At 44.3% G+C, this 16,216-nt stretch overlaps 1 protein-coding gene across 1 annotated transcript in view; it reads right to left on the bottom strand.

The window, feature by feature from the left end:
- Positions 1-2,202: 2,202 nt before the first annotated feature.
- Positions 2,203-16,216, bottom strand: part of LOC134965381 (nicotinamide N-methyltransferase-like) — a 28,586-nt gene continuing 14,572 nt past the window's right edge. Inside the window, exon 3 of the mRNA XM_063941846.1 lies at positions 2,203-2,965. Coding sequence (XP_063797916.1) covers positions 2,545-2,965 — 421 coding nt within the window. The 3' untranslated portion in view covers positions 2,203-2,544. The remainder of the gene's footprint in view (positions 2,966-16,216) is intronic.

The following is a 16,216-nucleotide window of genomic DNA, read 5'->3' as shown; positions in this document are numbered from 1 at the left end:
TTATGTGCTCCTTATTAACCCTTACTAATTTTCACCTGTGTGCTGCCCTGGGGTAGCCGGCCTGTGCCGACATGATGGGGTCCTGCACCCCAGACCTGACCTAGTATTCAGAGCCCCCAGTGACAGAGACGCCTTGCCATTCATCCTCGGGGCTTAACCATATATCTGCAGATATACTCAACCAAGCTCTCTGTATTATCTGATTATTATGTAGTGTTATTTCTCACTCAGTGTGCATTAGGGATAGCAAAATGTTTTTCAACTACCTCTGCTTATCCTATACTTTATTACACCTCACTATTTTTTACAAGTGGAATACTTTGGGTGCGTTCATGGCTGGGCTGATTTGGGGGTGCACTGTGCCCCAGTGTGAACCCCAAAGTGTTAGGGACTTGCTCGATAGAGGTGACCTCGACGCGGTGGGCAAGCCAATATCAGTGGCCAATTATATGCTAACAGCCTCTTATTATATATTACATATTGTAATTTACAGTAATGATTGTATAGTGCATCTGCACCCACTTCTACTGTAGTAACCATGAGTCTGCCGTGAGTATGACAACAATGATCCCTGGTGGGTGACAGAACCACTCACAGATCACACATGAATCTCAGAATCTTTATTCAACAGTAAACTTCAAAAAGTGACCAATTACTTAATTTGTTGATCAGGTTTTAACATCAGCTCAATATGAATGTATAGTAATACAGTATATGTGATTATTTTTTATTAATTTTAAACATTTGCAAATTGTCAGGAAGATTTGGTGCATTTATGTGTATTTGCATCTCAGACCTACAGTAGGGGCTGATCTGAGTCACATGCTGTGGCCAGGCTTGGACTGGCCCACAGGGTTACAGGGGAAACCACCGGTGGGCCCTACTGCCTGGGGGCCTACCTACTGCACTAAGGATCAGGTGTTCACTTTAATTATACATTATACATATGTTTCCTTATACTGGACTCTGGTGTATTCTCTACAGTGCATTGCTGTTATTAATCTGGTACATTATCATGCATGCAGCAGCTGAATTTACTGTATATATTTATGAAGGGACCCAGACGTTGCACTCTCTAATGGTTAGTCAAATCAATAAGGTGGGAGGCCACACCCCCTCTGCAGACTGGCCACACCCCTAAACATGGGCCCCTACTACTGCATTAACCCGGTGGGCCCTACATGCCCCATTCCAACACTGGCTGTGGCCGCTTCTTTTGGTGTAGTTGTGTCTGCGACTATATGATAATGAGGGTAGAAGCCCTTCCCCTGGTGTACAAGCTGTGACTGACTGTGCCAGGACTGAGACGCTGACCTCCAGCATCTGTAGACACTGTAACACCGCTCAGTATGTCATTACATGTCACCGTCAGTCACACCATAGATACTTACCCCAGCCCCATGTTAGGTGCATAGTTTCTGTCTGAGTGTGGCCTCCAATATGAGTATCTAAATGTTTGTGTATGCAGCTACTTACGTGACATACAGATGTGTCCTCATACACCTTTCCTATATCCTGCCATGTATGGCACGGTTTGGCATGCCATAGAGTCAGAGATTTAGCCATGCTTTATTATGCTACTTTATACATATTCTTTTATGGGAAAATACATTTTTTAAATCCATCCACTCGCTGCATGTAGAAAAATCTTAGCCGTGGTATGTATAGAAAAGGTGTAAGTGGACACATCTGTACCTTCAACACTTCCGTGACACTCACATACATACCACCCAACATTCTCCATGGTGACATAGGGACTCCTGCACCTGAAAAGGGGACATGGACTTGGCAAAAGGGGGGCATGGCTTTGCAGGAATGCTTGTTTTTAAACCCACACCCCGCACACCCTGCATCCATATAATTACACTTATCACTCCGCTATTCCTGCACTGGCTACAGAGCTGCAAAAATCACAGGGAAAGTGTCCGCTGTGGCCATTATCCTTCTGATTTGTGCACGAGCAGTAGAGATTTTCCCTGGGAACAAGGAGCAGGTGCCATGTTCCCAGAGACCTGTGCATGCAGAGTAAACTGTGGCACAAACCCAGAGTCTACTGCACTGCCAGAAAGGAGGGGGCCCACATAGAACCTGTACACGGGCCCCCTCCTCTCTGAAACCACACCTGGGAACACCTAATTCAGACCTGATCACAGCAGAAAATTTGTTCTCTAATGGGCAAAACCATGTGCACTGCAGGGGGGGGGGGGGGGGCAGATGTAACATGTGCAGTGAGTTAGATTTGGGTGGGTTATATTGTTTCTGTGCACGGTAAATACTGTCTGCTTTATTTTTACACTACAATTTAGATTTCAGTTTGAACACACCACACCCAAATCTAACTCTCTCTGCATATGTTATATCTGCCACACCTGCAGTGCACATGTTTTTGCCCATTAGATAAGAAATTTGCTGCTGCGACCAGGTCTGAATTAGGCCCACAATCAGGATGTATGCAATTGCACAGTGCGATTTAGACACATCTGCAGTAAAAAGAAAATGCTCAACTGCACCCGACACAGCATGTGACTCAATATGAGAACCTTATTACTCTCTATGAGCTGTGATAAATATAACAGTCTCATAGTCTGTATGGTCACTCACTGCTGTTCTTTTCTGGACTGCACAGTGGTCAATAACAAACCTTTCATCAGTGAGAACTTTTCTTACAAAGTTCTCATCACATTTGAACACATGTACCTTGTCCTGCCCAATCATTGCATAAGTTGTATTTAAAACGCCAAACAATATCAGGTGTCCTTCAGGTTTTAGTAGCTTCACAAATTTTCTGAAATTCTTTATATAATCATCTTGGTCTTTGCTGATGAACTCAAGCATCATTCCAATGAAGACACAGTCTGCTGGTGGGAGCACCTCCAGGTCTGTGAGATTCTCTTTGTCAATATCAAATTTTATGACCTTTGTTATTGCCGTCTTCAATGTCATGTCTTTGTCCTGACACTGGTCACTGAAATATACAAACACAATACGGTTCAATGGTATCTAGGACTAGTCATGCCACCACATGAGATATAAAAATTTTTATATGAATATTAAATGGGTGGGAAGGTATAATTAGGGAGGCATTGTTAGTTTTCTAGAAGGGTTCCTCAAAATTTGTAGGGACTGAACATTATTCTATACTTTCAATGAGGCACCCCTTTTATCTTCTAAGTGCATTTTATACTACAGTGGTGGGCAACAGGTACTGTGTAGATACCTCTATCTGTGACACTCACCTCCATTCAGATTTATTCCATTGCACAGACTTATTCTCTGCTTAAAACCCAGCTAGAATCAATTATAAAGCAGAGCATAAGACTGAACAAGATCTGAGCATCAGATTCTTCATTGCTTATCCTCATACAATATAAGTAGTGTATGTGGATCTTGGAGAATTTGTGCCACTTTTGGGTTAGTGGAAGCATATAGGGGCATGTACAATTATGATCAGCATGTGGGCTGGTGTGAGGTTTCTAGGCACCCTAGGCAAAGATTTACATTACTGCCCTAACTCCCCAATACAATCCTTCAGTCTATTTACATAAAACCACACTTGGTCTATGACAATGGGGGTGGAGTCATTTTTCATATGCACATCCATTTATCAACTCCCCCTCACAGCACCCATTAACACATTTGTCCACACTGTCAGAAACCCCTATCCTTCCGCTACCCAGCACCTACTAATCCATTCACCTGAGAACTCAGTAACCTTCCTCACAGCAGAAATCACTCCCCAACCCACCCAGCACTTATTAATCCATTCACCCCCAGCACTCATTAACTCCCCTTCTCACAGCACCCATTAACTTCAATCACATACCAAGAGCCCATTAAAGGTTCCCTTACTTGCCTGGCTCTTACTGCTCAGTCAGCTAATCATTCTTGTACAGCCTGTGGGGCAGAGTTTGCATTATTGGCTGTGCCAGAGGGGTGGGAAGGGTAGGAAAGGGAAGGGGGCATCCTCAGCAGGCTGCCCCTTTAGGTATCAGTGCCCTTAGGCAGCTGCCTAAACCTGCCTAATGGAAGTGTAGCCCCTATATGTGGGGGAATTTGTGTTCAGTGGTGATTTGAGTGCATGTAGAAGGATTTTAGTGTCAGGGCAGTGTCTTAGTTGCATATGGAAGATAAAGAAGAAAATGTAGGGTCCAATTAGGATCCCGATGGTTTAGATCCCAGCAGCTGAAATACTGATGCTTGAATCCTGACACTGCTCAGAATGCCGCAATCCCAAATGGAATCCCAATCCTGGTGACGGCACACTGATGGTCGGGATCCTGAACAAGTGACTGCCGGACCACAGGAGAGGTAAACCACTGTGGGTAGGTTAGGTTTAGGATGCAGGGGGATGGTTAGGGTTAGGCTTTGGGGAGGGAGTGTTAGGTTTATGCTGCGGGGAGGGAGTTAGGTTTAGACACCCCCAGGGAGGGTTTGACTGTGGGGGGAGAGGGTTATGGTTATGGGGGCATTGGGGGAATGTAAACCCAACCCTAACATATTTGCATTTTGAAATGTAAGTGGCTGATGTGGGTGTGCAGAAGTCATCTGGAAAATATATTTTTTTCTGAGATTAAGTGAAATAGCTGTACCAGAGCCACACATGCACAGTGTACAGGGTCCCATTCCATTTATACAAGAATATATCATTTTACACTAATCTAAAGCAAAGATGTCAACATTTTCAACAGAGAAATGCATGAAGTAAGTTATATGATTACTGCATTTTGCGAATAACTTGTACGCAGTCTGAAAAGAAGAAGGATCCTGCCATAAATTGAGTGGGGAGCCCAATATATATACCTGGGGACAGTAATAATGCATGCCAATATATATTTTTTACAGATATTGACTATTAGACAGGAAGGGAGAATTCATTATTGCAAATAAAAAATCCAATTATTGGGGAATTTATGAACATTATGGACCACATGTAACAGCCTGCGGTTTGGGGAGTTTGTGATACTATATCTCAGTGATTTAGCCACAAGGTTTTTAATCAATAACATATCCCCAAATTCTGCACCTGCTGCTATTACATGTGGCCCTATGAGTTTCTTCCTTACACGCTATCTGGGGCTTTTGTTTTTTAATTTTAATTCCTAAGTGGAATTCTTTGCTCACTTATCTAGATTTCTGTGACATCTACGTATTCTATAATCCTAATTATCTTTATCCAGATGATATTATCTTTAATTATGTAGTTTGCTAATTTCAAATAATGCAATAATATCTTTATCTGAAAATGTATTACACAATGTAGCCTTTTGCTGAACTTGATGTTCCACATGTTATTACTAGAGATGAGCGGGTTTGGATTTAACGCCAGAATTAACGCCAGTTCGGTTTTATCCGGATTTTTGTTATTGTCTATCCAAAACACGTGTCACCCGTGAGCCAATAAGATACCATTTTGAGATCCGAGTAAATCCGAACCCGCTCATCTTTAGTTATTACTAGAGATGTGCGGCAAACACTTTTCGGGTTTTGTGTTTTGGTTTTGGATCTGGATCTCCGCTCGTGTTTTGGATCTGGACTGGTTTTGCCAAAACCACCATTTAGGGTTTTGGTTTTGGATCTGTATGTTTTTTTAAAAAACTTGAAAACAGCTAAAATTACAGAAATTGTGGGTAATTTTAATCCTACAGTAGAGGTGAGCGGGTTTGATTTTACACGGTTTTACTTGGATTTACTCGGTTCTCAAACGGCATCTTATTGACTCATGGATGTCATGTGTTTTGGATAGCCAATAAGAAAAATCCAGATAAAACAGATCTGGTGTTAATTCTGGCGTTACATCCAAACCCGCTCATCTCTATCCTACAATATTATTGACCTCAATAACATTCATTTCCACTCATTTCCTAACTATTCAGAACACCTCAAACCTCACAATATTATTTTTAGACCAAAACGTTGCACCGAGGTTGCTGGATGACTAAGCTAAGCGACACAAGTGGGTGGCACAAACACCTGGCCTATCTAGGAGTGACACTGCAGTGGCAGACAGGATGGCAATTTTAAAAACTAGGCCCCAAAGAGCACATAATGCAAAAAAAATAAGAGGTGCAAGATTGTAATGTCTTGGGCCCTCACACCCACCCAGGCCCTCCCACCCACCCTTATGTTGTTTAAACAGGACATGCACAGTTTAATAAACCCATCCTTTCTGCGACAGGTGATCCCCTTGGAAAATGAACGCCAAGTTCTCTGAATCATAGCTAGCTACAAACATACCACCTACTTTTTTGATGACTTTTCACATTATGAGAAGAGGCAAGAGGAAGAGGACAGTGTCAAGAAGGTGATTAAAAATTAGAGAGACACACGCAATCAGTAACAACACACAGGCTTTCACGTCCACTCCTATATTGGTGTGGAACGGAAAGAACTTCAACCAATGAAATATATAATTAACACATACTGGACAAACTGAAAAACTAGGGGCCAAAGACTCCAAATTTGTACCTCCTTCTCCATTTTCAGGGATTAAGATAATTTGGGATTTAATGCAGGGATGCAAATAAACTAGTGATGAGTGGGTTCGGTTCCTCGGGATCCGAACCCCCCAAACTTCACCCATTTTACACGGTTCTGAGGCAGACTCGGATCTTCCCGCCTTGCTCGGTTAACCCGAGCGCGCCCGAACGTCATCATCCCGCTGTCGGATTCTAGCGAGATTCGTATTCTATATAAGGAGCCACGCGTCGCCGCCATTTTCACTGCTTTGGGAATGATAGCGAGAGGACATGGCTGCGTTCTCTCAGTTTCTGTGTTCAGTGTGCTGCAAATATCTGTGCTCAGTGTGCTTGCAAATATCTGTGCTCAGTGTGCAGAAAATATCTACGTTCTCTGACCCAAAAACGCTCCATATCTGTGCTGCATTGTAGTATATATATATATAGTAGGAGGACAGTGCAGAATTTAGCTGTGACCACCAGTATATATATAGCAGTACGGTACATTAGTCCACTGCTCTACCTCTGTGTTGACGTCAAGTATACTATGCATCCATACCTGTGCTGCATGTTAGTTGTGCGCTGTATATAGTAGGAGGGGACAGTGCAGAATGTTGCTGTGACCACCAGTATATATATAGCAGTATGGTACAGTAGTCCACTGCTCTACCTCTGTGTCGTCAAGTATACTATGCATCCATACCTGTGCTGCATTTCAGTTGTGTGCAGTATATAGTAGGAGGGGACAGTGCAGAATGTTGCTGTGACCACCAGTATATATATAGCAGTACGGTACAGTAGTCCACTGCTCTACCTCTGTGTCAACGTCAAGTATACTGTGCATCCATACCTGTGCTGCATTTTAGTTGTGCGCAGTATATAGTAGGAGGGGACAGTGCAGAATGTTGCTGTGACCACCAGTATATATATAGCAGTCCGGTACAGTAGTCCACTGCTCTACCTCTGTGTCGACGTCAAGTATACTGTGCATTCATACCTGTGCTGCATTTTAGTTGTGCGCAGTATATAGTAGGAGGGGACAGTGCAGAATGTTGCTGTGACCACCAGTATATATATAGCAGTACGGTACAGTAGTCCACTGCTCTACCTCTGTGTCGTCAAGTATACTATGCATCCATACCTGTGCTGCATTTTAGTTGTGCGCAGTATATAGTAGGAGGGGACAGTGCAGAATGTTGCTGTGAATACCAGTATATATATAGCAGTACGGTACAGTAGTCCACTGCTCTACCTCTGTGTCGTCAAGTATACTATGCATCCATACCTGTGCTGCATTTCAGTTGTGCGCAGTATATAGTAGGAGGGGACAGTGCAGAAAGTTGCTGTGACCACCAGTATATATACAGCAGTACGGTACAGTAGTACATTGCTCTACCTCTGTGTCGTCAAGTATACTACAAAAGTTGAGTAAAATGACCAAAAAATCAAAATTAAAACCGTCTGATGAGAAGCGTAAACTTGCCAATATGCCATTTACGACACGGAGTGGCAAGGAACGGCTGAGGCCCTGGCCTATGTTCTTGGCTGGTGGTTCAGATTCACATGAGGATGGAATCCTCTCCCTAGAAAACTGCAGTGCCACTCCTAGATGGGGCAGGTGTTTGTGTCGGCCACTTGGGTCGCTTAGCTTAGTCACACAGCTACCTCATTGCACCTCTTTTTTTCTTTGCATCATGTGCTGTTTGGGGACTATTTTTTTAAATCTGCCATCCTGTCTGAAACTGCAGTGCCACTCCTAGATTTGCCAGGTGTTTGTGTCGGCCACTTGGGTCGCTTAGCTTAGTCACACAGCTACCTCATTGCACCTCTTTTTTTCTTTGCATCATGTGCTGTTTGGGGACTATTTTTTAAATCTGCCATCCTGTCTGACACTGCAGTGCCACTCCTAGATGGGCCAGGTGTTTGTGTCGGCCACTTGGGTCGCTTTGCTTAGTCACCAAGCTACCTCATTGCACCTCTTTTTTTCTTTGCATCATGTGCTGTTTGGAGACTATTTTTTATATCTACCATCCTGTCTGACACTGCAGTGCCACTCATAGATGGGCCAGGTGTTTGTGTCGGCCACTTGGGTCGCTTAGCTTAGTCACACAGCTACCTCATTGCACCTCTTTTTTTCTTTGCATCATGTGCTGTTTGGGGACTATTTTTTAAATCTGCCATCCTGTCTGACACTGCAGTGCCACTCCTAGATGGGCCAGGTGTTTGTGTCGGCCACTTGGGTCGCTTTGCTTAGTCACCAAGCTACCTCATTGCACCTCTTTTTTTCTTTGCATCATGTGCTGTTTGGAGACTATTTTTTATATCTACCATCCTGTCTGACACTGCAGTGCCACTCATAGATGGGCCAGGTGTTTGTGTCGGCCACTTGGGTCGCTTAGCTTAGTCACACAGCTACCTCATTGCACCTCTTTTTTTCTTTGCATCATGTGCTGTTTGGGGACTATTTTTTTAATCTGCCATCCTGTCTGACACTGCAGTGCCACTCCTAGATGGGCCAGGTGTTTGTGTTGGCCACTTGGGTGGCTTAGCTTAGTCATCCAGCAACCTCGGTGCAAATTTTAGGACTAAAAATAATATTGTGAGGTGTGAGGTGTTCAGAATAGACAGGAAATGAGTGGAAATTATGGTTATTGAGTTTAATAATACTATGGGATCAAAATGACCCCCAAATTCTATGATTTAAGCTGTTTTTGAGGGGTTTTTGTAAAAAAAACACCCGAATCCAAAACACACCCGAATCCGACAAAAAAATTTCAGGGAGGTTTTGCCAAAATGCGTCCGAATCCAAAATACGGCCGTGGTACCGAATCCAAAACCAAAACACAAAACCCGAAAAATTTCCGGTGCACATCACTAAAATAAACTGGTGTAAACCACAGGATCAAGATTGGATATTTTCTCATCCACAGAGTCTGGAGACATTTTTTCAAAAATCTAGTGGTTTTCTTTTTTTCCATTTTTTTTATTCCATTTTTAATTTACAGATTTTCTGGCAGATGCCTTATTTTTGTTTTCCGCAGCTCACAGTTACACGCATGTGAGCATACCTGTGTATTTTGTTAATATTTTTCATATTCATTTTTAAATAATGCATCCCCTTTGATGTTTTAGCAGCCCCTCCTGTGCCCCCACAGCAGCCTCGTATGCTGCAAGTTGAGTTCGGGTGGGTTCGGTACAGTACTAAGCAGGGCTGTGCAGTGAATTTTTTGTTATTGAGCCCCTGCCCTAGTGGAGCTTACCACTCTACAGTCGAAAATTATTTCATCCTATAAGTAGGACTGTGGGAGGAAGCAATGCTAACCTCTGTGCCCACAGCATGCCTCAGCCTGGCAAGCCAGACATCTTCCTTGCTGTAAGCCACCATGAGACTCCATACTGGACCTTTTTTAGTAACTGTGCCTCACAGGAGCTCCTGGCCCATCTATTGCTGCATTGCAATGGAAAGCTGATATAATGCAAGATAGATCACTGAAAATCTGATCTGAGGTCTTGCGATAACACTATGCAGCCCTTAGGAAAAGAACCCTGTACAACAAATGTGCATCTTCTAAATAAATAATCCCAAAATGTGGAACATCAATAATAAATCAAAATTAAGGTTGACTAATTGGAGCCACTGATTTGAGTGAGTCCAAAACATGAAATTATTGAGAAAACATCTCTATAATGCTCCTGCAGAACATCTCTCTTTTACCTCTCCGGGAGTTGTGCTGGATTATGATTCTTTCTCTTCTGAGTTACACTGACTTTGGCCTCAAATGTGGTCTCTCCCCACTTTATTAAAAAACACTTCATCAAAATAGCAATTTGCATTTCCACCTTTGCGGCTATGTTTCCACAAATCTGTTTGTGATGTTGCAGCTTGTTTCATATCTTCTCTAGTCTTTCATTTAAACCTAGGATCAAGTATAGCAGCACCCCTGGAATTATACGGTAGCACCCCTGGATTTATACAGCATAGGCAGCCCCCCTGGAGAAATACATAGCACAGCAGACAGGCAACAGCACCCCTGGACTTAAATGGCAGTGGGGCATTACCCCTGGGCTGATAGTGTAGAGGGGCAGCACCCCACATAGGGCAGCACCCCTGGAATGATGTGGCAAAGAAAAGATGTGAAAGATGGAATTGTCCTTTGGCCCTCCCACCCAACTTTATGTTGTATAAACAGGACATGCATACTTTAACAAACCAATAATTTCAGCGACAGGGTCTGCCACACGACTGTGGTTGAAATGATTGGTTTGTTTAGGACCCCACCAAAATTTAAGCAATTAATCTCTCCTTGCACAAACTGGCTCTACAGTGGCAAGATGTCATTCTCATCCCCAGATTCCCCCCTTCAGTGTTTACATCCTCACCCTCATAGATAGATAATATTCAAACAAACCACATCATTTAGGTGTCAGTGGACTGCACATGCTATTACTGAAAGTTTGTGAACTTGACAATGACTTATGATGAATGCACTGCTGGTGACGTATAAGAGAGGATGTTGCTAGGTGATTGATGTCCTTACCCACACTTATTATGGATTGACAAAGGCAACATATGGCTTGACATCTGGTGCCCAGATTTGTGGAGAATTAATTCCTCACCAAAGAGGTGGCTCTTTTGGTATTTTGCCCAGGCATGACAATGGGCTTTTTCATCCCATGGCCAACTTTTCAAAACACCCCTGTAATTTTACAGCATACAAGCAAAGGCCAGTGTCCAATTATTTTCAATGCACCCCTGTATTTTACAGCATACAGGACCAGTGTACTTTCATTTTAACCGCAGCACCCTTGTTTTTTTACAGCATACAGGACTAGTGTAATTTTATTTTAACAGCAGCACCCCTTTTTTTGTTACAGCATACAGGACCAGTGTACTTTTATTTTAACAGCAACACCCATGTATTTTTACAGCATACAGGACCAGTGTACTTTTATTTTAACAACAGCACTCCTGTATTTTACAGCATACAGGACCAGTGTACTTTTATTTTAACAGCAGTACCCCATAATTTTTACAGCACACAAGACAGGGCCAGTGTACATTTTTTTCACTGAACCCAGAATTTTTACAGCATACAAGACAGGGCCAGTGTACATTTGTTTGCACTTCACCCCTGATTTTTTACAGCCAGAGCCTCTGTATTTTCACTGCATACAGGAGGACTGTGCCCCTGCCCGCTGTACAACTCGGTGACAGCCAGGGCAGAAACACCCATGTACAGCTGCAGCTTCCCTAATGGAATATGAAACACCAGTGACAACCAGGACAGCTACCCTATCAGCACAGGGACTCCACAGTGATAGGAACAGCACACCTACAGAGCACACACTGACCCCACCTGACACCACCACACACACAGAGAGTCAGAGGTCTGTCTTCCTCACTCTCCAAGTCTGTAGTGAAAATGGCGGCAATGCCAGGCTCCTTAAATGGAATACAAAATCCATGAGAATCCGACAGTGACATGATGATGTTTTGCCCCGTTCTGGTTTCCATGTCTAACAGGAAGTCCCGAGATAGACTCAGACTCCTGCTCAGAACGCCTCCTCTGTTCTCATTGTAGACAAGTCACCCCCTTCCCACCACTGAGAAGCAGCCAACCTCACTCCCCTCAGATGTAGCTTTATAATTTCCAACTTCTGGCCCTTCTCTACGTTCTATCTACACCCAGCACTGCTACTCTGCTCCTCATTTACTTCCTCCCCAGGCCTCAGCAGCAGCCAGCAGCCAACCTCACCCATTCCAGACTTCCCTCCTCAGCAGCAGCCTTCTATCCTTCACCTTCTGGCCATGCCCCTTCTCCCCACACTCAGCAGCACCACTACTCACCCACTGATTCTATCCCAGACTGAAGAAAGTAGGGGCCAGGGCAATGGAGTCATCTTCTGCTTCATTTAACATCCTCCTTGCTGGGTGCATGGACGGCAACATCGGTGTCCACGTGACCACAGTGACTGACCTGTCTGGGACTTCTTGCTAGTTGCCTCAGTCCCTGTGGTGGCGCTTCTTCCCTCGGTGGCGCTGACTCTGTCTGACTCCTCCAGATCCCGGGTTGATATATGGGCTGTCACTGAGCCCTGAACATTAGCTACTGGGCTCCTCAGCACTGAACATGTCACATGTGTGCAGAGAACCAATACCTATCAAGCCTATCCCTGCAAGTTTAATGCTGGAGGTGGAGCTGCTGGGCTGATCAAGAAAGCCTGCCCAGGGGAGGGCTGATGGGCAGACTGACATTTGTGGCAACCAGTTAGGGAGGGTCACACAGCAGTGTGTCATGCCCCCTCTGGATCCATCCCTGCATCTACCTGCCAATCAGGCAGAAGCAATCACACAAGTGAGGTGCTGTTGCATCTCACTGTGTGCTCACGTACAATGCGGCTGCTGCTAAGGTGACCAGTTCTGAATTAGGCATACCAAAGAGAATTTGATCAAACATATGTGTCATAGTATCTCCTACCCCCACGTTCTGGCTCAGTGTGCTGCGCCTATGTGCCTATGACAAAATTCAAGTGCACAGTTGGAACCTGATTCCTAGAGGAGGAGACAGACAATGGGGCTCAGTGGGGGTTTTCCCTGTACCCCTGTGGGCCAGTCTGACTCTGGCCAGGTCAGAAAAGTGGCAATACAGATTGTATCAGTTAGATATGAAGCATTAGCATTGTGCAGGTATTACACTTGTTTATATTATCAGAAACATTAGAACTAGACTAAAGTCAGGTACATTTAATTCTTTGAGATGTTTTTTTCAATTATGACAGTGGTTCTTAAACTGTGGCTCCATGGCGTGCCTCAGGAAACTTGCAGGGGTGCCTTTGATTTATGGTCCAGGACTAATTCAAATTATTTATGGTCAATGTAATAGGCAAAAACCAGTGCTGGTGGCTGCTACTCATAATATATGTGGACAAACAGAAGCAGATATTGCCCCTCACCACACAATTGAACCTAATGATGACATAAAAAGACAATTTACTTAATTTAATATTTCTTTCTTAATGACTCAATAAAATAACTTTTAGCCTATGGGTGCAGTGAAAGGATTTTTGGTACTGTAGGGCGCCGTGATTCAAAAAGTTTGAGAACTTCTGGACTAGGAGATTTACAGATATAGCCAGGCTCATCACTGCCGCAATGTATACGTACATGCATACGCATCACAGCAATGACTAGCCATGCCTGGCTGAGCCCATTCGTACTCGTGACTAAGTCAATGCAGAACAGTGTGTCTCAATAAATAGTATATTATGATAACAGTATGTGAGATATTTGTATTTGTTTGTCGGGAGGATAGCTACCTAACAACAACTGGTGGGTTATGTAGCAAGCATCATGATTTTCTGCTGGAAGGCAGGGAAGGAAAATTTTTAAATCACTAAAGCTGGGGCCACACATAGTGTCAAGCGGGTCCTGCTGAATGGGACCAACTTTGCTATGAGGGGGTGTTCTGCAGGATGCCACAGAACAGGATCTGGTTAGAGACACACGGGATTTCATAGAACACACCACAGCCACACTGTGTGAACACATGCATTGAAATGTATGTGTTAACACTGAAATCCTTTCATCCTGCTATCCGGCCCAACCGCAGCATGTTGCATTTGGATCCGGCGGCAGCGAGACTGCCGCACATCTGTTGACACCTGCATAAGTGCCCATGTGCACTCTCCTTTCGGCCAAGCGGTTCCCACTAAACGGGACCCGCTTGGCCGCTATGTGTGGCCCCACCCTAACTTGCCAACACTAACAATGAAATTGCACTTGCCCAGCAGGCTAGGTTGTGCAAAGGTCACATGCAAACTGTCAGCTGGGCAGGACTGAATCAGATTTTTCTTCAGCACTGAAGGATGAGGACGCAGGCTCAGTCTCTTTGGCTGACACGGTTCCGGTATGAATGGTCGACCATGTTATTGTCGACAGTCATTAGGTCGAACACTATTGGTCAACATTGGCATGGTCAACATGGACAAATGGTCGACACATAAAATGGTCGACACCTGAAAGGTCGACACATGAAAAGGTCAACATGAGTTTTTTTACTTTTTTGTGTAGTTTTTTGTGTAAAGTGACGGGGAATCCCAATTAGTGCACCGCGTCCCCTCGCATGGCTTGCTTCACTCGCCATGCTTCAGGCAAGGTGCCTTGCTCCACTACCGCTGCGCTCAGCACAGATTACCATTCCCAATCGTAGATCACGATCGTAAAGTATGGAAAAGTTCCACGATTTAAAAAAAACAAAAACTCATGTCGACCTTTTCACATGGCGACATTTAATCTGTCGACCATTTTCATGTGTCGACAATGTGTCCATGTCATCCATGTCAATGTGTCCATGTCGACCATGTCAAAGTCGACCAATAGTGGTCGACCTAATGACTGTCGACCATAACATGGTCAACCATCCAAACGGACACAGGCTGACACACTGTTTTTTCCTCATATATTGCAACAATGGACATAAAAACTTTGGTAAAGGTTATTTCAGTGTCCACTACTCCCTCATGTGAGAGAAAGTATTTATCAGAGGGAATGAGAAATTCTTCAGAAATAATCCCTGATGTCCAATTCACATAGGTACTACTTTCAGCTTATCACTCAGGTCTTATCTCCATATTATGGTAAATTTGTTGCTGTCAAATCTAACTATATAAATACAAGTAATATGGATTTCTCACAGGGATGCCTGTTCAGGCCAATCTATTTTATCACTCCCTGAAACTGCCCATAGCAGGCAAACCTATCCAGAGCTGACAGGAACAGTACTACCTGTAGCTGGCAATATACCTCTGCCCAGAGCTGACAGAACAGTACTGACAATAGCTGGAAATATACCTCTGCCTGGAGCTGACAGAATAGTACTGCCCATAGCTGGCAATATACCTCTGCCCAGAGCTGACAGAACAGTACTGACAATAGCTGGCAATATACCTCTGCCCGGAGCTGACAGAACAGTACTGCCCATAGCTGGCAATATACCTCTGCCCAGAGCTGACAGAACAGTACTGACAATAGCTGGCAATATACCTCTGCCTGGAGCTGACAGAATAGTACTGCCTATAGCTGGCAATATACCTCTGCCCAGAGCTGACAGAACAGTACTGCCCGTAGCTGGCAATATACCTCTGCCCAGAGCTGACAGAACAGTACTACCAATAGCTGGCAATATACCTCTGCCTGGAGCTGACAGAATAGTACTGCCCGTAGCTGGCAATATACCTCTGCCCAGAGCTGACAGAACAGTACTGCCTGGAGCTTGCAATATACCTCTGCCTGGAGCTGACAGAACAGTACTGCCTGTAGCTGGCAATATACCTCTGCCCGGAGCTGGCAGAACAGTACTGCCCGTAGTTGGCAATATACCTCTGCCCGGAGCTGATAGATCAGTACTGCCCATAGCTGGCAATATACCTCTGCCTACAGCTGATAGATCAGTACTGCCCATAGCTGGCAATATACCTCTGCCCGGAGCTGGCAGAACAGTACTGCCCGTAGCTGACAATATACCTCTGCCCGTAGCTGAGAGAACAGTACTGCCCATAGCTGGCAATATACCTCTGCCCGGAGCAGGCAGAACAGTACTGCCCGTAGCTGGCAATATACCTCTTCCCAGAGCTGACAGAACAGTACTGCCCGTAGCCAGCAATATACTTCTGCCTGGAGCTGACAGAATAGTACTGACAATAGCTGGCAATATACCTCTGCCCAGAGCTGACAGAACAGTACTGCCCATAGCTGGCAATAT

This window comes from Pseudophryne corroboree, chromosome 10 (assembly GCF_028390025.1).
Source record: "Pseudophryne corroboree isolate aPseCor3 chromosome 10, aPseCor3.hap2, whole genome shotgun sequence".
Classification (NCBI taxonomy): domain Eukaryota; kingdom Metazoa; phylum Chordata; class Amphibia; order Anura; family Myobatrachidae; genus Pseudophryne; species Pseudophryne corroboree.
Note: the sequence above shows the minus strand (reverse complement) of the source record. Positions and strands in the feature narration are given on the sequence as shown.